Raw genomic sequence first — 27,086 nt, 5'->3', positions numbered from 1 at the left:
ATTTTTCTTAAATTGCATTTTGTGTGTGTGTGTGTGTGTGTGTGTGCGTGCGCGCGCGCACTCAGGCTGTCATGCTTGGTGGCAAGCTGTTTTACCTGCTTAGTCTTCTTGCCAAACTTTTAAAATTTTATTCTTTTGAGACAAGATTCTACTATGTAGCCATGGCTTGCAACTCATTAAACCAACTTGGCCCCAGACTCACAGGTATCTCTCTGTTTCTGTCTATTGAGTAATGGGAATAAAGGCATGTGCCACTATACCAGATGAAAAAAATGTTTTAATGTTTTATTTTTTTTAATTTTTATTTTATGTGCATTGTTTTTTTTCTGCAAGTATGTCTGTGTGAGGGTGTCGGATCTCTTGGAACAGGAGTTACAGACAGTTGTGAGTTGCCATGTGGGTGCTGGGAATTGAACCTAAGTCCTCTGGAAGAGCAGTCAGTGCTCTTAATGGCTGAGCCATCTCCCCAGTCCCCAGATGAAAATCTTAAAAACAGCATTTGCTTGTTCGTTTTTTTGTTCATTCGTTTATTCATTGTATATGCTCAAGCAGCAGAGTACGTTTTTTGCCATGACGTGTGTGTGGAGAGGAGAGGTCAAAGTTTGGGTGTTGCTCCTCTCCTATCGTGTGGGTCCTAGGGATGGAACTCAGATTTTCGGGGTTTGTGTCAAGAGCTTTTACCTGTGGAGCCATCTCTCCAGTCCCACTGTTATCTGTGAGAGTTTGAATTGTTCCTTATCCCCAGAGTGGAGATTACAAATGTGGCTGTCACCATGCTGATAGCTTTTGGTTACTCACCCCTCTCTTGTTCTGACAGTGATTATTTAGAAAGGTGTCTAATTCACAAATACAGTCATTTACCACAAAATGGTGTTGTAATCATTGATTGACCATGCCTAGGTTGGTCAGTGAACTATTTTCACTTGTCTTCCTGAAGGTGGACATCAGTCAGATTTTGCCACAGTCTGTCCAAGGTTTGTGGTTACCTTAACATCCCCCCACACACCTATCTACTGCTTTAGCCCCAGCTTCCACAAGGTTATGTCAGCCATCTCTGTCTACTGCCACTTATGATTTCTTTTCATTAGCGCCATTATTGGGCCCAAGAAACTGTTACCATTCTTGAGAAAACATCCACTTTATATGTTTCTGGATCTACAGTGAGTGTCCACCAATATTTTTGGGTATCTCATGCCTGACTCTATAGTGCCCTTTTATCCTTGTAGCATTTGGAAATGGACCTCTGCCTGTGTGGCACATTCAGATCCACTAATTGCCATAAAGAGACTGTACTCTGGTACTGGAGCCAAAGCCTACATAATTTACCAAACTGGCACTTGGAGACACATTTTCAAAGAAAGCTGTCTAGTGCCACCTATAAAGGGGCAGAGATAACTGATCAGCCAGATTCGTTGATGTCACTGTAAGCTCATAAAAATTATGAGGAAAGTGGTATCATGACAGTCAAGTATAGTAGCTTTCAAGTAATAGACCTTAAAGGAAAAAATAGAAGTGAGAAGAAAGAATTTTGTAGAATAAGTGTAATGAAACTGAATGAGATTCAAATGAATAAAATAGCTCAATAACATTTAGAACATAAGTCATAAAATGAATAAGAAACTCTAATTCCAATAACAGTTAGTGTTGGAGGAGAGTAGATTCCTCAAATAAATGAAAGTGGGGAGCTGGAGAGATGGCTGAGTGCTTGGTGGACATAAGGATTGAAGTTCAGATTTCACACATGGAACAATCCATGCATCTTAGGACTGTTCGTAACTTTAGCTTTGAGAGATTGAGTGCCCATTCTGGCTTCCAAACGTTTGGTGTATACCTGCACACACATGTGGATATACACATGCACATACATATATACACATATTTAAAAATACAAAAGATTAGTGAAACAGTAGTTTTTTCAATTTTAATTTTTTATATTAATTACTGTTTATTCACTTTGTATCCTAGCTGTAGCTCCATCCCTCATCCCCTCCCAAACACACCCTCCCTCCCTCACCCCCTCCCATTCCTCTCTCCAAGTCCACTGATAGGGGAGGTCCTTCTCTCTCTGACCCTAGCCTATCAGGTCTCATCAGGACTGGTTGCATTGTCTTCCTCTGTGGCCTGGTAAGGCTGCTTCCCGTCAGGGGGAGGTGATCAAAGAGCAGGCCACTGAGTTCATATCAGATTGAATCCCTGTTCCTATTAGTAGAGAACCCCTTTGGACACTGAGCTGCCATGGGCTACATCTGTTCAGGGGTTCTAGGTTATATCCATGCATGGTCCTTGGTTGGATTATCAGTCTCAGAAAAGACCCTTGTGCCCATATTTTTTGGTTCTGTTGCTCTCCTTGTGGAGCTCCTGCCCCCTCCAAGTCTTTCTATCTGCCCCCTTCTTCCATACGATTCCCTGCACTCTGTCCAAAGTTTGGCTATAAGCCTCAGCATCTGCTTTGATACAGTGCTTGGGTAGAGTCTTTCAGAGGCCCTCTGTGGTAGGCTCCTGTCCCGTTTCCTGTTTTCTTTCTCTTCTGATGCCCGTCCCTTTTTCCTTTCTGAATGAGGATTGATCATCCTACCCAGGGACCTCCTTCTTGCTTAGCTTCTTTAGGTGTACAGATATTATTACGTTTATCCTATATTATATGTCTAATATCCACTTAATAAGTGAATATATACTATGTGTGTCTTTCTGCTTTGGGATACTTCATTCAGGATGATCTTTTCTAGATCCCACCATTTGCCTGCAAATTTCATGATTTCCTTGTTTTTAATTGCTGAGTAGTATTCCACTGTGTAAATGTACCACAATTTCTGTATCCATTCCTCAGTTGAGGGACATCTGGGTTGTTTCCAGGTTCTGGCTATTACGAATAAAGCTGCTACAAACATGGTTGAGCAAATGTCCTTGTTGTGTACTTGAGCATATTTTGGAAATAGCCTAGGAGTGGTATAGCTAGTTCTTGAGGAAGTGCTATTCCTAATTGTCTGAGAAAGTTCCAGATTGATTTCCAAAGTGGTTGTACACGTTTATGTTCCTACCAGCAATTCCCACCCATTTCTCCACATCCTCTCCAGCATGTATTATCACTTGAGCTTTTGATCTTAGCCATTCTGATGGGTATAAGATGAAATCTCAGGGTAGTGTAAAACAAAAGGACACATTTTTGGGGGCATTTGGCCTACCAAAAGAGAACACTGAGGACATAGATTTGGACAGACCGATAATAACTAGCAAGATTGAGCTTGGCATGATGATACATGTATTTAATCTTATCACTTAGGAGGTGGAGGCAACAGGATCAGGAGTTGAAGGACAGCCTCAGCATTTGAGGCCAGCCTACGATGTATGAGCCCCTGTTTCAAAACAGTAACAACAAAACCAAATATGAAACAAAACAAACAAACAAAAAGAATGAATCAGTAATGAAAAAGACACCAACAGAGAAAAACACCAAGAGCAGTGTTACTTCGTTGCTGAATTTATCAGACTTTTAAAGAAAGTACTAATATTAATTCTTTCACATTTGTTTTAAAACTTTGAAAGGTTGGGAACTCTTCGGAACCTATTTTATGAGGCAAGCATCATCCTACTGTAAAAACTAGACAAACCACAACAAAATAACTATTGACCAGTGTCTTTGATGAACATAAATGCCATAGTTTTTATAGCATATCAGAACAGCACATCAAAAACATCATTTATTCCAATCAAGTGAGATTTTGTCCTAATGATCTCAGGATGGGTCATCAGATACAGATTATGTTCTCTTTACTGTATCAACATACCTGGCATAACTAAGGAGGAAAGGTCAATTTGGCTTATGGGTTCAGATGTCTCAATCTGTCATGGCTAGTTCTTTTATTTCAAGGTGTCTGATAATTCAGCTCAGGAATGAGGGGAAATGGAGGAGTAAATTTGCCCATCTCATGTGAGCCAGGAAGTAGAATGAACATAGGAACTTACCAGAGGAAAATAAAGTACCCAATAATAGGCACTAGTGACCTACTAGTGATCTTCTCCCAATTAGATTCTACTTCCTAGATTTCACCACCTGCAACATGCATGATGTTAGCGGTCTATGAAGGAATTGATCTGTTGCTTAAAGTTTCTAGGGTCACTTCTTGAAAACTAATTACACCTGGCAACCGAAAGCTCCTAAATATGTGGACAATTTATATTCAAGCCATCACTTCAGTTGAGTGAAGGACAAGATGTGGCAAAATGATTTGATTAATTTTTTTAATTAATCAGATACAGAAGGATCCAACTGCAACATAATGCTTGTTGTGTATAACAAAACCCTGGCAGCATACTGTATGTGTTTAATATCTGGAACAACATAACCTTGTCTACCCTCACAGTACTTGTTGAGCTTAATTCTTGAAATTTTACCCAGTATAATTAGGCAAAAGAAGGAAATTAAAACTATGTAAATAAGATGCTAAAGGATACAAATTATTGTTGGATAACATGATTTATTATATAGAATAGTGAAAAGATTCCATTGAAAGGTTTTTAGAACTTATAACCAAGGTTCAGTAAAGTTGCAGAATACAAAACTGACATACAAACTCTGTCATGAAGCATTAGTGAGTAAAGGTACCTCCTCCAAGCCTGAGGACTAAGTTCAATCCTTAGGGCCCTTTGGTGGAAAGACAGCCAACTCAACAAGTTGTTCTGTTTTCCATATGCATGCCATGATATGCATGTGCTCCTTCCCATAAATAAAATGTTAAAAGAAACAAAATTGCCATACAAAAATTAGCAGCACTTTTCTATAGTAATATTAAATTTGAGAAAATCAAGAAAGCAAGTACTTCACAATACAAACAAAATACCTACAAGTGAGTTTAACTAATGTAATAAAAGATTTCTATATGGAAATACAAAACATTGATAAAGAGATTGAAGAAGGGGCTGGAAAGATGGCTCACTGGTTAAGACCAGTTGATGTTCTTCAAGAGGACCAGAGTTGATTTCTATCACCCATGTTGGGTGGCTTACAAGTATAACTCCAGCTTCAGGGTACCCTCTTCTGGTCTACACAGTCACCCACATACACATGTTTATACACACACACATACACACACACACACACACACACACACAAATACACAAACATGTAAGTAAAAATTAAAAAATTAAGAGATTGGATAGGACAAAATGGAAAGATATCTTTATTGGTTAATTAATATCATTAATTCCATACAACTTCAAGCAAATTATGCTTCAGTGCAGTTCCCCTCAGAATACCATTGACACTCTTAAAAAACAAAACAAAACAAAACAAAACCAGAAGACAATTCTAAAATTGATATGAAAGCACAAAACACCCTGAGTAGTCACAGAATTCTAGAAAACTAGAAGCATTATAATATTTAATTTCAAGACATCTGTAGAGACATAGTAACCCAAACAGCATTCTGTTGGCTAAAGAAAGACACATAGACTAATTGATTAGAAGAGATGACAGAAATAAACCAGTGTGTCTGTAGTCAACTGATTTACAGCAGAAGTGTCAAAATAAAACATTTAAGAAAGATGACTTTTCAATAAATGTGCTAGTAACTTGTATTTCCTCAGTTGAAACTTCACCTCAACTTTCCATATATACATAACCAACTCTAAATGGACTACTAAGCTAAACATGAAGAAACTTCTAGAAGATAACAGTACCATCAATTGAGGAACAGGCATCTAAGACATGAGCCTGTGTGAGTCATTTCAGGTTCAAATCAGACCAGTGGTTAAACATAAATTTATAATTAAAGATACTACCCCACTTCATTTCTAGGTAAGATGCCTATGTCATAAATTATCAGCCATCCAATTAGAAAACACAAATCAGAGATCTTCCCTAAACCTAAATAGTGAACATCTACATTTTTGTTTTGTTTATAAGTTTTTAAAACATAGCTAGAATAGTATGTTTGGGAGAAAAATTATTTTTGAAATGGGCTTGCATATTCCAGAAATTGTTTCAGCAGTAAAAATAAAGAATAGTAGTGAAAACAGTTGGCAAACCAAGAAAAACACTATTGCTAGAAACAAGGGAACTGTAGATACCATATATTTTCAGACAGGGAAACAATGAACAATGGCATGATTGCCCTCTACTGAAAATAGACTATTGTACCCCTCCCCAATTTTTTTGCACTTTCAATACTGATTTCTCTGTATTGCTCTAGTATGTTTTTGTGGTACAAATAGTATTTAAGAATTATTATTAGCATCAATGTTTACACTTTTTCTTCCATTAAGATTTACATGGACTTTTTTTTTTAACAGCTCTATAGTATCAACTCTCCTCGCTCTTATGGATGGGTTAGATAATAGAGGTGAAATTGTTGTTATTGGTGCTACAAACAGACTTGACTCTATAGATCCTGCACTCAGGAGACCTGGTCGTTTTGACAGAGAATTCCTTTTCAATCTGCCTGATCAAAGGGTAAGTGTGTTTTTTGTTGTTAATATATATATTATATATAAGCTTACATACATAAATTATATATAATTATATATTATATATTTATATATTTTATAATATATAATATATTTATGACATATAAATATATTATATATTATATTATACATTATTATATATAATAAATATATAAGCTTATATGATATATAATTATATATTATATATAAAGTTATATATAATTTATGTATATATTATATATTATATAATATTATATATTATATAATATATAAATATATATTTCTATATATAAATATAGAAATAGAAATATATATTATATATATAATTATATATATAATTTATGTATGTAAGTTTACATACATACACACATATGTTACAAAGCATATACTTTGAAGGTTATATTTTCTCCCCTCCCCCACTTTATTTACTTTTCATTAGTTTAAATCTAAGAAGAGTACAGCATTACGTGGATTCTGTGCCAATTGCCTTTGCAGGAAGGTTTTTTTCGTAATTTGGCACTAATCATGTCACTATTTCCAGGGCCCAAGTTAGTGTTCCCCAAATTATTCTGGTTTTGTTTAGTTTTTTTTCAGGAGTCACTGTATTTTTTGTTTTTGTTTTTGTTTTCTCTCTACACATGAGCACATTTCTTGTCCAAGTAGAATTCAGTTTCATCTTGGGCATAAACATCTTCAATTTTAAGAAGAGCTGTGTTGTGCTCTCTTTGGTTCCAGAGACCTCGCTTGTAGCCAGCAAAAATGGACTTGCACCACAGTTTTCCAGACATATTAGCCTTTTAGAAGTCCTGTTCCCAGCAGGCCCCAGAAATCTGCCCCCAAAGTTCAGCAACAGGAGCTTTGAAGTTTGTATTTTCATTAATTTGTTTGCTTATGGGATATTTTAGTTAATACTTGTGTGACATTCCTTATTTTTTAAAAATATTTATTTATCTATTATGTATACAATGTTCCGTCTGCATGCCAGAAGAGGGTACTAGATCTCAGTATAGATGGTTTTGAGTCACCACGTGGTTGCTGAGAATTGAACTCAGGACTTCTGGAAGAACAGCCAGTGCTCTTAACCTTTGAGCCATCTCTCCTGTCCCAGTGACATTCCTTATTAATGCTTCCCTATAATCCTAGCACTTTGGGGCTGATGCATGAGAATTCTAAGTTTGAGGCCCATCTGAGTTATATGGTATCTTAACTGGAACAACAACAGCAAGCCACATATAATTATGGAACAGTTCATTCTTGTTCTATTAGCAGTTATCAGAGTGGTTAAGAAGCTTAGGGAAAAGGAAGTTCCTGGTTGAGTTTCTGCACATACTTATTTGGCACCCTCCCCAACCAAAGCAATTATCACATATATTTGTTATGTGTCTCTTTTTTACTGAACTAGTTATTTTCTCCAGTAAAATTATAAAAATATTTATTTTTATTGTATTAGTATGAGTGTTTTGCCTGCATGTTTGCAAATGTACTGAGTGCTAGGAGAGAGTACTGGATCCTGTGGAATTGGAGTTACAGATGATTTTAAGCCACCATGGAGGTGCTGAGAACTGAACTTGGGTCCCCTGAAGGAACAGTTAGTGTTCTTAACTGTGGAGCCATTTCACCAGCCATCCCTCCCTAAAAATTTGTTTGTAAACATCCTGTAACCCAAATTTTATAGTTATCATATGAATTCTAGTTAGTTAAAAGCAGTAAATATTATTCATTATGTTGTAGTATTTAAAGAATATTCCCTAAGGACTGAATAATATGTGGTCTTTATTATAGAAAATGTTATTTAATATCTTATAAAAAGTTCTTTCCTTCCTAATTATACTTGAAATTTTTTTGTTAGTCTTGATTTGATTTGTATCTTAAATTTCCATGGAGAACTCCTATTTGAGAGGAGATTCTGTATATGAATATACACTGTTCTATGTGAAGTGTCTGATTGTCAGGCAGACTGTACACTTTGTGGAGTAGTTTGATACCTCAGTTTGACATCTGTTTGCATAACCACCTATAATTGACTTAGAGTTGGATCCACAAACAAATTTAACAGCTTTAAAATGTTACCAAGTTTACCTTTTTTGTCAGGACAGCATACATAGAGCCTCTCTTTCCCTTTTAAAAATATTTTTAATTTATTCTTTGAGAATTTCATATTTGTTTTTAAATTTATTTATTTATTTTTAAAGATTTAATTATTGTGTGTACAGTGTTCTGCCTACATGCCAGAAGAGGATACCAGATGACATTATACATGGTTGTTTTTGTTCTCTTCTGATGTCCATTCCGTTTGCCTTTCTGAATGAGGATTGGTCATCTTACCCAGGATCCTCCTTTTTGCTTAGCTTCTTTATGTGTACAGATATTATTATGTTTATCCTATATTATTATATGTCTAATCTCCACTTATTAGAGAACATATACCATGTGTGTCTTTCTGCTTCTGGGATACCTCAATCAAGATGATCTTTTCTAGATCCCGCCATTTGTCTGCACATCTCATGATTTCCTTGTTTTTAATTGCTGAGTAGTATTCCATTGTGTAAATGTACCACAATTTCTGTATCCATTCCTCAATTGAGGGACATCGAGAATTTCATATTTGTATATAGTATGTTTTAATGATACCTGCCCACCATTTTCTCCTTTCAGATTTCCCTGATCCTCCCTCACTGGCAACCCATTTTCCTCTCAACTTCGTGTTCTCTCAGGTCCCCACCCCCTTTAAAAAATATCTTATTGATCTACTTAGTGCTGTCCATTTACATACAATAGATGGGTTTGGGTTCATTCAGTGGAGCATGGACCACCTACCAGTGACCACACCCCCAATGGTTCCTCAGCTATTGGTGGGGCTTAATGCAACTCCAGGCTGGAATTTAGACTGGATTGATTTTTGCAGATCTTTATAGGTAATGACAACTGGTGTTCGTTCATGAATTCAATAACCTCATCATGTCAGAAAGCAGCACTGTTTCTTTCAGTAGTATTTCACAACACTATTGCTTCTCACTCTTAAATTCTTTCTGCCCTTACAGAGAAGTATCAGTTTGTGACATCTTTTTTTGTTTGTTTTGTTTGTTTGTTTTTTTGTTCTTGTTTTTTTAAGACAGGGTTTCTCTGTGTAGTCTTGGCTGTACTGGACTTGCTTTGGTAGACCTGGTTGACTTGGAACTGCCCAGCTCAGTTTCTGACATCTAACAACAGGCTAAGCTCAGGGTTTTGGCCCTTCCATTACATGGGGAATATGCTTAGTTCATAGGGACATTGTTACTGTTCTTGAGCTTGGCTTGTTAGAAGAGATCTATCCTGACTTGTATTCTTACATAGTATTTAAGGCCATGAGGCTAGATAGATAAATTACCTCGTCTTCTGTCTTACAGAATAAGCAGTTGGGTGAGGAATACAGGAATAGATGTTCTTGGAGCCAAATGAATAGACCATCAGTGAAGGCATGGATGTGATCAATTTGTCACTTGTTGCCAATGAGAAGAGGAAAAAAAGTTTAGGCATTATATTTAGCACCATATTTAAGTTACCAGCAATTCTCATGGCTAGATAAATTTGGTTGGAGTAGAGTTTGTTCCAGAGAGAATTGGAAAAAAGAAATTAGGGTCAGCAAGTACATGCAAATGTTTCATAGTTTTGCTGTAAATGCAGTCAAGGGCTGTTGAGATGGCTTAGTGAGTAAAAAAGCAGATGTTAAGCAAGTTTGATGATATGAGTTTGATCTCCAGAGTCCATAGTCGAAGTAGAAAAATGACTCCTAACAGTTTTTTTTTTGTGATGTAACATGTGTGCACACCCCTACCTACCCCTACTAATAATAACAATTAAAAATTTAAAAGTGCTATTGTAGAAAAGTAAATTTAGTTTTAAATTGTAGGCACACACTAGTGATTTACTTAATATTTTATGCCACTAGTAAAGTTTCTTTACCTCTTAGAATAGTGTCTAAACTTGTGAAACAGAGGTAAAAATCTTGGGTTTTATAACTCACAGATTGATGGCAAATACCAAGGTGTTTAAATTTTTTGTAAAACAAATAACAACTTAGTGTGGAGTTACAGTTAGAATCTGTTACAGTTAATACATGACAAGTTGGTGCTGTCTTTTACTGCCGTACTCTTCTTCTTAGGCCAGAAAACACATCCTGCAGATCCACACCAGGGATTGGAATCCAAAACTGTCTGATGCTTTTTTAGGAGAATTGGCAGAAAAATGTGTTGGTGAGTGCTTCTAGTTGAATTCTCTGACTGTCATTACCTGTTCTACTCAGCATCCTTTTCAAACCCTTATGTTGAAATGTGAATGAGTACAGTTTTATTTCTTTAACTGTGTGATAGATGGCTCTGCATTCATTTTAAAAGTTATAAAAATGTTTCACTTAAAGTTTGAACACATAATTGAACTTTCATTATATCGGGTATTTGATACTAGTCACATGGCTTTCATTGAATGCTGATATCCTTCATATCATACAGTGTCTTCTTTTAGGAATTCTCCTTTCTCAAAAATTTTACTAAGAAAAATAAACTTAACATAAGAGAAAAAGGTCCATGTAGATGGCAAGACTGCAGTCTCCTATGCTGTATGGACAGGACTAATGGACTCAGCTTCATTCCTATGATCTAGAAAAAAGTTGGGTGGGAGGAGTCATAAAAGAAAATGCTAACTGGTGTTTGCCAGTATTGCTTCAAATCTAAAACTTTTCAGTTTAATTTAAATTTATCACAATGGAAAACCTCACCCATAGAGTAATAAGCATTGCTGTCCTAAAAGGATGAGAGCATTGATAACTACAGGAGATGGAACTCAAGGCTTTCTCTCTTTTAATTAGGTTTGAAATAAGAGATCAGTAGTAAGTAACTGAATATACACAAAGGGAATTTCCTGTCATTCTTCCTCCTTCCTCCTGGCAAGAGAGCATGCGCCAAACCCAATTCATATTTTCCTTTCATACTATGCAAAAAATATATATAAAAAAAAAAAACAAGAAAACTACCTGTCTCCATGAACATTTTAAGCATTTTGAAGAAACCCCTTAAATAAATTCACTAGTAACATCTACTTGGGAAAACTTTAAAGTTACGAAACACACACACATATACAAAACAAATTAGTTAAAAAAAATCACTGTGATCCACTATCAAATATTAAAATTTAAATAGAACATTAGTCCATTCAGTTAGCTACATCCGAATTATCCTCTTCATCCACAGGGACTTCCATCTCCGAAGCAGCATCCCTCAGCTTTTGAGCCACAAAGACCTCGACATCTTCTGGTGAGGAGAAAACGTAAATCTCTCCAGCACTACTCCAGTTTAAGCTTTGCCTGGTATAAGAGAGCATGCGCCAGACCCATTTCATGTACAATTGGCTTGATCTTTGCAAAGCCTGTGCTGCTTTATGGGAGAGGGTGGTACTTGGTTAGAACAAAACAAACAAAATCCAGTCTTTCCTTTTTGAGATTTGTCCCCGTTTATTTATTATATTATGGGATTAAAGTTCAGATCAGACTGGAAGCCCTTTGTAGATTTTTTTTATGACTCTGTCACAGAATGATCCTTAATTGCAGTTTACAGATGTCTTTAGGAAGTGAGAAATTTTCAAAGAAATAGCTATTCTAAAATCATATTCTATTACCTTCCCTTCCCTCTGAGATGTTACACACTGTAGTTTAATCCTTTATCCTAACTATTAAGAGTCTTAGTTTCCATATATGTTTCCAAAAGTCAGTAGTACTCCTCACTTTCCCAAGTGATTTATTTGAGCTTGTAGTTGGTCTTTAAAAGATATTTATGATGTAATTCCTTATTGGACTGAAAAAGGTCTCTTGCTTTCCATTTTTCCATGGGGTGGCAGGATGTATGTAAATCTGCTTATATATAATTGGCTTCTCGAATAGTGAAATAAAAATTCATTGAAACTAAATGATTGTTCAGTTATGGCATTTATTTTATTTATGAAACCAGTTCATGTTAAGAATACTCAAATGAAGGTCTTCAGGTAGGAATAGAAAAGTAATAAATTTTAAATTCACTTTGAACATTACTATATATACCCCAAACATGTTTCAACATGTATGGTTTCAGTTTAGTGAGATTTATGCCTAACAAAAGATTATGCAGTCTTGATGAATATCTGCAAGGGTAGTTGGCCTTTTATAGGATATAGATTTGGTAACTTTTATGTTGAAATAACTTGGGGGTTTTTGCATGCATATCATATTTGTTTTTTAAGTAATAAAGACACTTCAAAAACTGGTATCAAGAACATTTACACAAATAGTAGGAGCTTAGAATTAACAAAAAGTTTAATTATCTTCAATGAGAGGCTTAAGACAGTGAAAACATGTCTAAGAAATATCTGTATTTTGGGCCTTCATTTTATTTAAAATTGTTTTTAAGAAAGCCTCATAAAAAATTTTGCTCTTGTTTCTAATCTAATCTCTCTCATAATCATATTTTCAATCTTAAGAATTGTAACATGCAAGAATCGTTTTCCTTTGCTTCTGCGTGTTTCTGTCCGATAGAATATTGCTTAGCAGTGGTGAAACCTGGGTTTTGAAAAGGAATGTGTTTTTTTTTTTTAAACATATCAACTTACGACTGTTAAAAAGTAGTAGTATAGTTTCAGTATCATCTGTTCCCTAAACCAAAGCACTGCTGAGAATATAAATGTATGGTAGGGGAGCCCTACCCAGGAGGCCTGCCTTTATGCAAAGCATAGCGATTTTAGCCATGCCTCTGATGCACCCATAATCCAGTATGTGAGTCCAATGAAGCACTTATTAAGTGAATGAGTCTCAACTTTTTTGTGTGTCAGAGTATTTCTCAACATTTCCCAAAATACACACTTAAAATTTTAAGCTCTCAGAGATTGAGTCACTGTTTGGGGCCTGGGAGTTTGTATTTATGTTTCCATTTTATTGTTTATTCTGATGATTTTTTTAAAGTTCAGAACCACAGATACAAACCAGTAACTTTCTCAAAAGCAAATGTAAAGAAAATATTTCCAGTTTTTTTCTTGTCTGTTGATTGTGATAATCCATTGAAAATTTACTTTAGAAAATGGGGCCTGTTATTATTAATATCTCAATTATGTGGACTAAATTAGGAAAGAACGAATAACATATTACTGTTATATATAATATATATATATATAACAGCTAATATATTAGCATGTTGTTATGGCAAATATAGAGTTTATGTTCTTGGAGAATTTATGAATGAATAATCCCGAAGCTGTTGTTTCATCTCGCTGGCCTCCGAGCTTTTCCTGTGAACTTGAGCCTCTTTGTAAAGAGGACCACTGCATGATCCTTAGCTGTGCAAAGATTCATAAGAAATATTCACATGGTTGCACCTACTTGATGATGGTAGTTTATTATTACTTATACAAAATTCATATACTTGTGATTACTTTCCTCTTTATAACTTTACAAAAGTGTTCTGTACTCACTTTGTTGAAATAATGTAACAACTGTATGTCAAAAGATCTACTATGAAAATTTATTAGTGGAGAAGTATAAAATAGAAGTCTAGCCATAAACCTATTCTGAATTTGTTAAATTGATTGATTGTTTTGATATTTATGCTTAATCTGTTATAGTTTTTGAGGCAAATCTCACAGATTATAATTTTTGTCCTAACTTGTGAGTCATTTTTTTCTTTTGCAAACACCATTTTTATTTTGGTATTTATAAACTGCATAAGGTCAATATGAAGTATAAAGAGAAAAATGAACTTGATAGAGGTAATGAGTTCTATAATTTGTTCAAATGGCTCCCCCTGCTGGCGTAACTGACGAAGGTGACCAAGTAAAGTTTAATTTAATTGCCAATAGGAAGACAGCTTTTGGCTAATCTGTTTTTATTTGTTTGCTTGTTTCCCCATTTTGTGACATGGACCTTTAGGAAATCATGTTTTTTAAAAGTGTATATTTTGTAGGTTTCAAAAGATACATAATGAAAGTCAATGTGGGAAACAATGGAAAGTTTATTTAAATCTTAAGTCCTTTAATGTCTTTGGAATTGTTGGGTGAATTACAATGTTAAGTTACAATGTTTTGGATAGTTGCATGTTAACTACTATTGCACTGTACTAAGGTTTGATAGTAAATTACAAGTTTTTTGAGGATTCTGCTTATACACACCTTTTACCACTTTTCATATGTTTTGGAAGTTAGTAATATTAGAGAAAATAAGGCAAGAGTGGTGACACATACCTGTAACTGTAGGTACTTTGGCGGTCAGGTCAGGAGGATCACAAGTTTAAGGCCAGCCTGGGCAATTTAAATTTAGTAAGATTCTGTCCCAAAATAAATTCAAAGAAGGACTAAAAATGTGGCTCAGTGGAGCGCGAGGTTAAATACTGACTAAGATTAGTTATGAAAGATTGAAGTGAAACTGATTTTTAAAAAACTTGTTTTGAAGAAAGCTGTACATTTTAGTCAGTGGTTTTTGACACATAACACAGAACATTTTGGTATTAATGTTATTAGCTTATGTTTTCGTTAATTGAAAATACTTAAAACATTCTTAGTCTTAAGTACTCAGCCCTTAATTGAACAGTTTTGTTAGGTGATTTTAAAAGGTTAATTTCAATTTTGCCAATAAAATAGTGCATAATTACTGATTTTGTGTTATTATTTTAGAGAAGATATATGCATTAATAAACCGTAATGGTCTTTGGAAGAATTAACTTAATTTTATTACTTTTCTCCTTTTGTGCATTAGGCTACTGTGGAGCTGACATCAAGGCCCTGTGTACTGAAGCTGCCCTGATTGCCCTTCGTCGGCGTTACCCTCAGATCTATGCTAGCAGTCATAAACTGCAGCTGGATGTTTCCTCGATAGTGCTCAGTGCCCAGGACTTTTACCATGCGATGCAGAACATTGTGCCTGCTTCCCAGCGTGCTGTGATGTCTTCAGGACAGGCACTATCCCCCATTATAAGGCCATTGCTAGAAAGAAGTTTCAACAACATCTTAGCAGTCCTGCAAAAAGTATTTCCTCATGCAGAAATTAGCCAGAGTGACAAGAAAGAAGGTACAACAAACTAGTTTTTGTATTATGATAATAAGAAAAAAAGTTTCTTCATAAAATTAGTTAAAACTTTACTATTTCATCACTGAATATTTCATAACTCACTTGTTGCCCATATATGGTGGTTGTCTGATGAATGTTTCTTTGCTGTTATGGTTTAACTTTCTTAATATAGGCATTTACTATAATTAGAAAGTTGACTATAATAATAGCTTATGTTTATTATAAAGCACTTACATAAATTATTATTCATTCATCCATAAAAGAGTCCTATGAGTTAGGAGGAGATTGGGCACAATGGAAAGTAATTTGGGTTATGTAAGGTCACTCAGTAAGATTTGAGGTCAACTCTAGTACAGGGAGCCACCTGCACAGCCTGTGCTTTGGGCCTGCATTGTTATAATGCTTCTGTGGATTCAGTTCATCAAATACAGTTTGATGTTGTTGACAGAACACTCTTCGGTGTACTGTGTTGATTAAATTGTGAGCCGTCAGTAACGGAATACATTTCAATATGATGGTTCAAGATTTTAAATTTAATTAAGCCTCAAGTCTGTGCTTTGGACCTGAGATGAAATCAGAGCATCATCTTAAAAATCATCTACTCTCATGGGGGGAAAAAAAGAAAAATTTCTGCTAGAGACAGAAATCTGTGAGTGACATGCTTGTCTCACTAGCCTGAAGCCCTGATTGTGTTCTCAGTTCTGTGTTAGTTGGATATGGTGGTACACACATGTACCCAGCACTGGAGAGGTGGAGGAAACAAGAGCAGGTTCAGGTCATCCTTAGCTACACTTGGAGGGCAAGGCCAGTAGGACTACATGAAACCTTGTGTTCCCCAACCCCTAAAGAAATTTAGATTTATTTTTTAAATATTTTTTATTATTTATTTACATGTACATGTGTGTATGTCTGTATATGCGCATGTGCCTAAGGTTAGGGAATCCTCTGAGCTGTAGTTACAACAGCTGTAAGCTGCCTGATGTGGGTGCTGGGAATTGGACTCAGGTTTCCAGGAACAATACATTATTCTTAACCACTGAGCCATCTCTCCAGCCCAAGGTTTATTTGGAATCAACTAAGACCCACTAAGTTTGAAGGGAAAGTAGTGAGAGTTTTATTTTTTGGTTTGTTTAAGACAGGGTCTCGCTGTGTATCCCTGACTAGCCTGAGACTCACTTTGTAAACCAGGCTGTCCTCAAAATCACAGAGATCTGCCTACCTCTGTCTCTAGCTGAGATTAAAGGCATGTACCTAGCATGAAATAATGTGTTTTGATTATTTTAATTTCTCCTTTAAAACTCATTGACATTAATGAATATCAAATGAATATATTCAGTGAATAATGAATATTCAGTTTAATTGTCATTATAAACATAGTTTTTCAGAGACTAATTTTTTTTTATCATCTTATATAATATTATTTATTGTTTCTTTGATATCATAATTTTAAAAATCCTGAACATAAACTTAAGAATGTTAAATATTTGTGTTTCTTTTTTTTTTTTGTATTTTATTTTTTTCTTATCAGTTACATTTTATTAACTCTGTACCCCAGCCATGTCCCGATCCCTCATTCCCTCCCAGTCCCTCCCTCCCTCCCTCCTCTCCACCGTGCCCCTTGCCAAGTCCACTGATAAGGGGGAACCTCCTCCCCATTCATCTGATCCTGTTTTATCAGGTATCTTCAGGACTGGCTGCAAAGCTCTCCTCTGTGGCCTAGCAGGACTGCTCCTCCCTTGGGGGGTGGGGAGGCCAAAGAGCCAGTCATTGAGTTCCTGTTAGAAATAGAGACTAATTTTTTTAAAGGAAAACTTTGCATAAATACTACATAGAACTCTGTTTCTTAAAAAGATTTTTTTTGTCAGGTAGGATATGGACAGCTGATCCTGAGCATATCCGTCAGTCAGGCTCTGTACTGTAATTTGTGTGCATTTTCACATGTGATACATATGCTTTTGTCTTTCTTTTCTGAGACAGAGTTAACTGTGTAGGTCAGGCTTGCCTTAAACTTACAGCCATCCTCCTGTCTTAGCCTCTTGAGTACAGACATTACACATGTGAGTCATCACCCTAACTTATCTATGAGCTTTACAACTGGGAATACACATATAAATATATTTGCCTGAACTTTTCAATTAAAAAAAAAAAACAACTTTTGTTACTTTAGAAAAGTAAGAAAAATTATCACCTAGACTTTTATTTTCATAAGTGCAAAGTGTGCTTTACTTTCAGCTAATAAAACTAAATGGCATGTATTAGCGGAGGATAACAAGTCTATTTTTTTTTAATTTTTTATTAATTACACTTTATTCATTTTGTATCCCCCCATAAGCCCCTCCCTTCTCCCCTCCCAATCCCACCCTCCCTCCCCTTTCTGCATGCATGCCACTCCCCAAGTCCACTGATAGGGGAGGTCCTCCTCTTCTTTCTGATCTTAGTCTATCAGTTCTCATCAAAAGTGGCTGCATTGTCCTCTACTGTGGCCTGGTAAGGCTGCTCCCCCCTCAGGGGGAAGTGATCAACGAGCAGGCCAATCAGATTATGTCAGAGGCAGTCCCTCTTCCCATTACTATGGAACCCACTTAACAAGTCTATTTTATTCAATTTTAAATACTTGTCTTTCTTTACTTTATATGTATTTTCTGGTTTGTTTTATTCTTTAATATTTTTCCTTAAACCTGTGTTCTTTCCTGTTTGTGACATTGTCTCCCTAAAGATTTTCAATTATTTTCCAAATAAATTTAAAACTGTTAGTTTTACTAATTATTTAGTTTTTAAAAGCCCCTGAGAGCTGGGCGCGGTGTGCACAACTGTAATCCCAGCACTTGGGAAGGCAGAGGCAGGTGGATGGATCTCTAAGAGTTCAAGGACAGCCTGGTTTACAAAGTGAGTTTGAGTTCAGGACAGCAAAGGCTACAACAGAGAAACCCTGTCTCCCAAATCCAACCAACCAACTAAACAAACAAACAAACAAACAAACAAACAAAGAAACTCACAGAGATCTCTGTTAAATTGAATAGTGCTGTCTCATTCTTTCTTTTTTCACTTTTGCGTCTGTGTTACCCATGTGTGTGTTCTGTGCGTGGGTGCACATGCATCTGATCTTATCATATTTTATTTTTATGCAGCATTCTTTTCTTTTGCTTTGCAAGTATATGATATATTTCCTCCTTCTTTCCTTCCATTCTTCCCTCTTTCCCTTCCTCCCTCCTTGGAATCTTAACATAGGCTCTTTCTGTGTTACACAGGCTGGCTTTGAGTGCCTGGGCTTCACCATCCTTTTTAGTCTCTGTCTTCTGAGTAGCTGAGATCACAGATGTGTTGTATTGTGTGTGTGTGACCACAGTTGATTTCTGTCAATTTCAAATCTTTATCTCTACACATAGAGCACTTTATTGACTGAATTGGCACTTTTAATAATGTGTGTATGTATTTTAATAATGTATGTATTTAATATTTACGTTCTGGAAGAATATTGTGTTCTCTGTGGAAATTTTAATTCACTGAGTGTTAACCTTCAGGCCCATAGAAGAATTAATGCTACTTGAATGGGTGTACTTTTAACTCTGAGTTGATACTGACTTTCTAACTCTTTCGTTTGTTTGTTAAAAACTTACTTTATTTTTGTATGTGGGTATGTGCACTTGAAGGCAGGTGCCTGCAGAGGCCTGAGGTGTTGGATCTTAATGGAACTCAAGTTACAGGCAGTTGTGAGCTGCTTGATGTTGGTACTGGGAACTGAGCTTGGGTCCTCTGCAAGATCAGTTTGCATTTTTTAAAGATTTATTTTTATTATGTTTATGTGTCTCTGTTAGTACATGCTATGCATTGGATCCTTTGGTGCTAGACTAAAGGTGTTATTAGCTACTTGACAAGTGGGTGCTAGGAACTCTGGGCCTCCAGAAGGGCAGCAAGTGCTTGTAACTGCTGAGCTGTCTTTTTTCCAGACTGTTGGTCAGTAAAGTCTCCCAAATTACAGTTCATAGTAAGTGTGAATAATCTATAAAAGTATAGAATATGCTACTTATATTTATAAATTAGTAAAATGCTGCATATTTTATCAACTTACCTGATTAAATTTTTGCTAGTGTATTAGCTGATGTCACTTGATTTTAACCCCATTTTTTTACTTTAGCATTATAAACACTAGTTTATAAACTCGTAACTCTTGTGCTTTTCTTCTGACAGATGTAGAAAGTCTGATTTTAGATGATAGTGAAGATGAGAATGCTTTATCAATTTTTGAGACCAGTTGTCACTCAGGATCACCAAAGAAACCGTCGCCAGCTGCTATTGTCACTAAATCTTATCTTCACTTTACAATGTGAGTAAGTTATATTAAACTTCTTTCAGTTCAGAATAGCCTTCTGCCTTCTGTTTAGAACACATTGGTGTTTGCTGGTAGCTAACACCAATGAATTTGAGGCATTTTTCCTTGTTTGCACACAATCCAGGAAGATTTTTACTGTGTTTTTTTGTGTCTGCTTTTTATTTATTTTTTTTATTTTATTTATTTTTATTTTTTTTAGTTTTCAAAATGCAACTATCACAAGCCACTGAACAAAGAATACCTTTATGTAATTCTTTTTTATTTTTTAATTTTTTATTAATTACACTTTATTCATTTTGTATCCCCCCATAAGCCCCTCCCTCCTCCCCTCCCGATCCCACCCTCCCTCTCCTTTCTGCATGCATGCCACTGTGTCTGCTTTTTAAAAATATTTTTATTTATTATTTATTATAATTCATTCACTTTGTATCACAGCTGTAGTCCCCTTCCTTGTCTCCTCCCAATTCCTCCGTTCCTCCCTCTTCTCCTCCTATGCTCCTCCCCTAGTCCTTTGTGTGTGTGTGTGTGGTAATAATTACATTGCTAGTTACCTGATACTTATTTTTCTCAAGAAAGAAACTGTTAAATGCTAGTTTGTCTTGGAAAGAAATGGTAATATAGTTTGTTGGTGTTTCCTTTTTTTTTTTTTTTTTCTTTGAGAAGTGGGAAAAGACACCAGAATACCAGTACGGGGCACCTGGTTAAACTTGGACTTCAGACAGACTATATACATATTTGGAAGTGGAAACTGGCCTTGAATTGAGATCTTCTTGCCTCACCTTCCCAAGTGCTATTAGCGTAGGCATGAGTCACCGTGCTCTGCTTGCAAAATATAATCTTTTAGTGAAACTTTTTTGTTCTTGTTTTGTTTTTCCGAGACAGGGTTTCTCTATGTAGCCTTGGCTGTCCTGAAGCTCACTCTGTAGACCAGGCTGGCATAGAACTGACAGAGATCTACCTGCCTTTGCCTCCCCAAGTGCTGGGATTACAGGTGTGTGCCACTGCACCCGGCTTTTTTTAGTGTAATTTCATCCCAACAACATATGAGACATTCAAAATAAATTTTTGAGACAATGTGTTTAAAATTAAAAAAAAAAAAAAAAAAAGGTGGGGAAAGATTATTACCTTTGGAAATCAACCCATTGTTTCTGGTTTTTTTGCTTTTTATTTGATCTAACATGGACAGTTAAGAAATATTTACCACCTCCCATGGCACATTAACTTGAGATAACTTTCAGATGAAGGTTTAGATACTCCAAAGCTACTAAAGAGATTTTAAATTAGAAATTGCTCAGTAATAAAACAAGTAATATTTTGATTTTTAACAGAGCATTAGTTTATATTTTTGTAATTTGAGTTTTATTGTTTTTCTACTTAACATCTTTTTGCTCTCTGTGTTATAGCAGCTTTTGTTGTACACTATAATGGCAAACATTTTTCTTGCAAATATAATCTTAAATTAAGAGACCAAGTAATTTTCAAATACTAAAATATCACTACTTCTGTTTACATAATTAGTACCATAGTTAAAGGACTCTAAAGTTCCATTCAGTTAGGTTTAACAGTCCTTGCGTTAAGGAGACTGCATTATGTGCCCTGTTTTTTTTTTTTTTTTTTTTTTTTTTTCTTTTCTTTTGGTCTTTTTCTTTTTTTAAAGACATAATCTACTTTATAATTTAGACTGGCTTATAACTCACTTTGTAGTTAGTTTAGGCTTGCCTCAAACTTGTGGTAATCCTCCTGCTTCAGTCTTCCATCCCAGTTGTTGGGATATCAGATGGGAGTTACCATGTTTGACTGGATCAGTGTTTTTTGAAGTAATTTTTTAAAAAGCATTTTGAACAAATTTAGCCTTCAGTCTGATTTAGAGCTTCCCCCTTGTAGAGTGTAATGAAATGTTGATTTGATGTATGCATTGTTAACTTTTCCTTGTTGATCATGTTTTAAAAATGAGCGTACATTTCATATATACTTTTTTTTTTTTTTTTTGATGTGTTCCTTCATAGCAAACTCTTTTCATTAGGAAGTTTCCTAGTCTTCGTTTCTATATACTTCCCTTTCTGCTTTCAGGGAAACTTTTTTAGACTTCTCTAGCATTTTGTAAGTCTGTTTTGTTGATAGTTACAAGCGAACTAAATACTTTTTTTCTGCCTTGTACCCGGTTATCCTTCTGCGTGTAATGTATGTTGCTTATTCTTAACAGTTTAGTTGTTTAAATTTGAATTATGCATTAGCAAGAAGTAAGAAATCATCAGAAGCCTTTTATTTCAGTGTTGTAAGATAGATCCTGCCAGTAAAGGAACACAGAAGTAGATTTTGTTATTAGAAAAACTTGTTTTTACTGCTGTATTAGGTTTTTGTTTTGTTTTGTTTTATTTTTAAAATTTTTTTTCTTTTTGGAACATTCTGCCACTGGTTTAATATGTGCCATTGGTCTCAGTCATTGGTTTAGTTCAGCTTTTCTACAAGAATGGGTTTAATTTTAGCTTCCTTTACACAAACTATTTTAATTTACCAATTGAGTTGTGTTCTAGAATAAGCTTTTCCCACCTTCTTTTAAGGCAGGAGGCCTTAAACTCACTATGTTGCTGAAGCTGACCTCAAACTTCTGATCTTCCTGCCTCCACCACCGTATCCTGGGATAGTTGGGTACCTCCTATCATGCCTGGCATGGCGCTTTTTATCTTATATGCCTCAGTTATATTTAGATATGTATCTCCGTGCCCCTTCTCTCTCCCCTAATCTCCATCTCTGCCAAGACAGAGTTTATCTGTATAGCCTTGGCTGCTTTGGACTTGCTCTGTAGATCATGCTGGCCTCTAACTCACAGAAACCCATCTGCCTCTGCCTCCCAAGTGCTGGGATTAAAAGTTAATCTTTTTATTTACTCATTTGAAACATTTTCTGATTGTTTTTTGGCATTCCAGGACTTATACTTGATGCTGAAAGCACAGGAGGATCAGATACAATTTACTTTAGTCTGAAGAAGTTTTTGTTATTGGTGTTGGCAAAGGTTGTTATGTGTTCTGTGAAAGTAAAATTTCTTCTGGGATGTGCAGGAAAGCCTTAGAGGATGTGTAGTCACAATTGATGTTCATATGAGACTGAAGGGATGGGAGGTGGCACCTGAAACATGCTACAAACTAGACATGTGCTATAAGCCATGTATTTGTGGTGTCATTTTATGAATGAAGCACATATAAATGTAAAAGGTCAGGAGTTCTTTTCTAGTGGATTGTAGGCTTCATTTCAGGCTGTTTCTTTTTTCCTGTTCTTGTTTATCCTATCATTGACATCTTATATCTAGGTTTCAATTAAAAAAATAAATAAAAAACTTCCCAGTTATCTTTTCCCCATTCACCTTCGTGAGCTCCTGAATGGGAATTTGAATTCTGTCCCCCTTTTATACCATCTTATACTTAACTGCTCTGAGCTTTGGTTTTCCCATTTGCTTAATAAATTAAAACTATATATTTTCTAGAATATTTAGAAAATTGAAGCCATAGATGATGGCTAACACCTGTAATCCCAGGACTTGAACGCTGAATGAAGCAGGAAGATTGTGAATTACAATTGAGGAAGATAGCTATATGAACTACTTGTAATCAGTGTTTGAGTGGTCTAAATTAGAGTTTTTTTCTCAAATTACTCATTATTTTAGATAATGTTGAGAATAACTTTTAATCTTTTCCTTTACAAATTCTGTAGGAATTTTATAAGAGCTTATCAAATACATAAAATAATCATAAATGTTTAGTGAAATTTGTCATTTTCACATATTTATAGTGCTTTTGTATTGGCGAATTTCATACTTTTTACTAAGATTATTTGCTGTTGTTTGTGTTACCTTTCATATTGCTTTTGCAGTTGTGAGTAGGGTCTTTTATTGTTTCCTTTTTTATGTTTATTATGGGGCCTAGTTAGTAAATCTATTGTTGTTGTTTCTGCCTTCTGTCTTGTTTCTCTGCTGTTAGGTTCTAATACCACTACTAATTCTTTTGTATTTAGTGCTTTATTATTTTCTTTAGAGGTAGCAGTTTTTCTTTCATTTCTTTCCATCTGCTTTATTTTTCTTTATGCTTCGTGCATTGTCTTAGAGTTTGTAGTATTACAGTGACTAAGTCTGTTTTATTATTTTGTTCTTAAAGATTTTACTTTATTTATGTTTGTGTGTGTCTGTGTCTATATGTGTCTGTGCACAAGTGTGTGCAGGTTCTCATGGAGCCCAGAAGAGGGCAGATTTCCTGTGGCAGTGACAGGTGGCTATGAGCTGCCTGTTGTGGGTTCTGGGAACTGAGCTCAAGTTTTCTGCAAGAATGATGTGCACTCAACCTCTGAGTCATCTTTCTAGCCTCCTGATTTATTATTTTCGTGGTAATAAAAAGTATTGAAAATAAAAATTAGATTTGCTTTAGTATATTTCTTTTTTTTTAATTTATTTTTTTTTATTTTATTTTTCTTTTTAGTTACATTTTGTTAACTCTGTGTCCCAGCTGTATCCCGCTCCCTCATTCCCTCCCCAACCCCACACTCCCTCCCTGGTCTCCTCCCTGCCCCTTTCCAAGTCCCCTGATAGGGGAGGACCTCCTCCCCTTTCATCTGACCCTGTTTTATCAGGTATCTTCAGGGCTGGCTGCAAAGTCCTCCTCTGTGGCCTAACAGACTGCTCCTCCCCTGGGGGGGGGGGGTGTCAAACAGCCTGCCCTTGAGATCCTGTTAGAAATAGTCCGTGTTCCCCTTACTTTGGAAAACTACTTGGTTACTGAGCTACCACAGGCCACATCCGAGCAGAAGTTCTAGGTTATATCCATAGATGGTCCTTGGTTGAGTGTCAGTCTCAGAAAAGACCCTGTGCCCAGATATATTTGGTCCTTGTAGAGCTCCTCTCCTTTCCATATCATACTAACTTCCCTTCTTTCATATGATTCCCTGCACTCTGCCGAGGGTTTGGTTATGAGTCTTAGTGTCTGCTTTGAAACACTGCTAGGTAGAGTCTTTCAGATGCCTTTTGTGGTAGACTCCTGTCATAAGTTCAATGCACATCCCATTTGTCTTTCTAAATGAGGATTAATCACCTTCGCCTGTGTCCACTTTCTTGATTATCTTCTTTAGGTGTGTAGATTTCATTATGTTTATCATGTCTTGTAGGTCTATATAAGCGAGTATATACCAAGTTTGTCTTTCTCCTTCTGGGATACTTCACTCAGAATGATCTTTTCTAGATCCCACCACTTGCCTGCAAATTTCATGATTTCCTCCTTTTTGATTGCTGAGTAGTATTCCATTGTGTAAAAATACCACAATTTCTGTATCCATTCCTCCGTTGATGGACATCTGGGTTGTTTCCAAGTTCTGGCTATTACAAATAAAGCTGCTACGAACATGGTTGAACAAATGTCCTTGTTGTGTACTTGAGCAAATTTTGGGTATATACCTAGGAGTGGTATAGCTGGGTCTTGAGGTAGCACTACTCCTAGTTGTCTGAGAAAGCGCCAGATTGACTTCCAGAGTGGTTGAACCAGTTTACATTCCCACCAGCAATGGAGGAGGGTTCCCTTTTCTCCGCAACCTCTCCAGCATGTGCTATCACTTGAGTTTTTCATCTTGGCCATTCTGATGGGTGTAAGGTGAAATCTCAGGGTCGTTTTGATTTGCATTTCCCTAATGGCTAATGAGGTTGAGCATTTCTTTAAGTGTTTCTCTGCCATTTGACGTTCCTCTTTCGAGAATTCTCTGTTTAGCTCTGTTCCCCATTTTTTAAGTGGATTACTTGGTTTGTTGCTTTTCTGCTTCTTTAGTTCTTTATATATACTTGATATTAGCCCTCTGTCAGATAAAGGGTTGGTGAAGATTCTTTCCCAATCTGTAGGCTGTCTATTTGTTTTGATGACAGTGTCTTTTGCTTTACAGAAGCTTTTCAGTTTCATGAGGTCCCATTTATTGATTGTTGCTCTTAGAGGCTGTGCTGTTGGTGTTCTGTTCAGGAAGTTGTCTCCTGTGCCAATGAGTTCCAGGCTGTTTCCCACTTTTTTTTTTCCAGCTGATTTAGAGTATCTGGTTTTATGTTGAGGTCTTTGATCCACTTGGACTTTAGTTTTGTGCAGGGTGATAAATATGGATCTATTTTCATTTTTCTGCATGTAGACATCCAGTTGGTCCAGCACCATTTGTTGAAGATGCTGTCTTTTTTCCATTGAATGGATTTGGCTTCTTTGTCAAATATTGAATATTCATAGGTGTGTGGGTTTATTTCTGGGTCTTCTATGCGATTCCATTGATCCTCCTTTCTGTTTCTATGCCAATACCATGCAGTTTTTATTACTGTTGCCCGGTAGTACAGCTTGAGATCGGGAATGGAGATACCTCCAGATGATCTGTTGTTGTACAGGATCGTTTTGGAGATTCTGGGTTTTTTGTTTCTCCATATGAAGCTGAGAATCTTTTTTTCAAGGTCTGTAAAGAATTGAGTTGGTATTTTGATGGGAATTGCATTGAATCTGTAGATTGCTTTTGGCAGGATGGCCATTTTCACAGTGTTAATCCTACCAATCCATGAGCACGGGACATCTTTCCATCTTCTGAGGTCTTCTTCAATTTCTTTCTTCAAAGACTTGAAGTTTTTCTCAAACAGGTCTTTCACTTGCTTGGTTAGAGTCACACCAAGGTACTTTATGTTATTAGTGGCTATTGTGAAGGGTGTTGTTTCCCTAATTTCTTTCTCAGCCTTTTTGTCTTTGGTATACAAGAGGGCTTCTGATTTTTTTGAGTTGATTTTGTATCCTGCCACTTTGCTGAAGGTGTTTATCAGCTGAAGAAGTTCTCTGGTTGATCTTTGGGTTCGCTCATGTATACTATCATATCATCTGCAAATAGTGACACTTTGACCTCTTCCTTTCCGATTTGTATCCCCTTGATCTCCTTTAGTTGTCTTATTGCTCTGGCTAGGATTTCAAGTACAATGTTAAAGAGATATGGAGAGAGTGGGCAGCCTCGTCTTGTCCCTGATTTCAGTGGGATTGATTTAAGTTTCTCTCCATTGAGTTTGATGTTGGCTATAGGCTTGCTGTATATTGCCTTTACTATCTTTAGGTATGTGCCTTGTATCCCTGATCTCTCCAAGACTTTAAACATAAATGGGTGTTGGACTTTGTCAAATGCTTTTTCAGCATCTAAGGAGATGATCATGTGGTTTTTCTCCTTCATTTTGTTTATGTGGTGGATTACATTGATGGATTTCCGTATGTTGAACCACCCTTGCAT

The 27,086-nt window shown here is 36.1% G+C and overlaps 1 protein-coding gene across 4 annotated transcripts in view; it reads left to right on the top strand.

The window, feature by feature from the left end:
- The window catches only part of Atad2b (ATPase family AAA domain containing 2B), a 135,180-nt gene that overhangs the window by 48,890 nt on the left and 59,204 nt on the right, over positions 1–27,086 (top strand). For all 4 annotated transcript variants that reach the window (XM_055626044.1, XM_055626059.1, XM_055626052.1 and 1 more), the window contains exons 14-17: positions 6,289–6,448; positions 10,583–10,673; positions 15,185–15,496; positions 19,685–19,820. In XM_055626044.1, the coding sequence (XP_055482019.1) occupies positions 6,289–6,448; positions 10,583–10,673; positions 15,185–15,496; positions 19,685–19,820 (699 nt within the window). The remainder of the gene's footprint in view (positions 1–6,288; positions 6,449–10,582; positions 10,674–15,184; positions 15,497–19,684; positions 19,821–27,086) is intronic.

This window comes from Psammomys obesus, unplaced genomic scaffold (assembly GCF_907164565.1).
Source record: "Psammomys obesus unplaced genomic scaffold, mPsaObe1.curated_primary_1811, whole genome shotgun sequence".
In the NCBI taxonomy this organism is placed as follows: Eukaryota; Metazoa; Chordata; class Mammalia; order Rodentia; family Muridae; genus Psammomys; species Psammomys obesus.
This window is presented reverse-complemented; position numbering and strand designations above follow the sequence as displayed.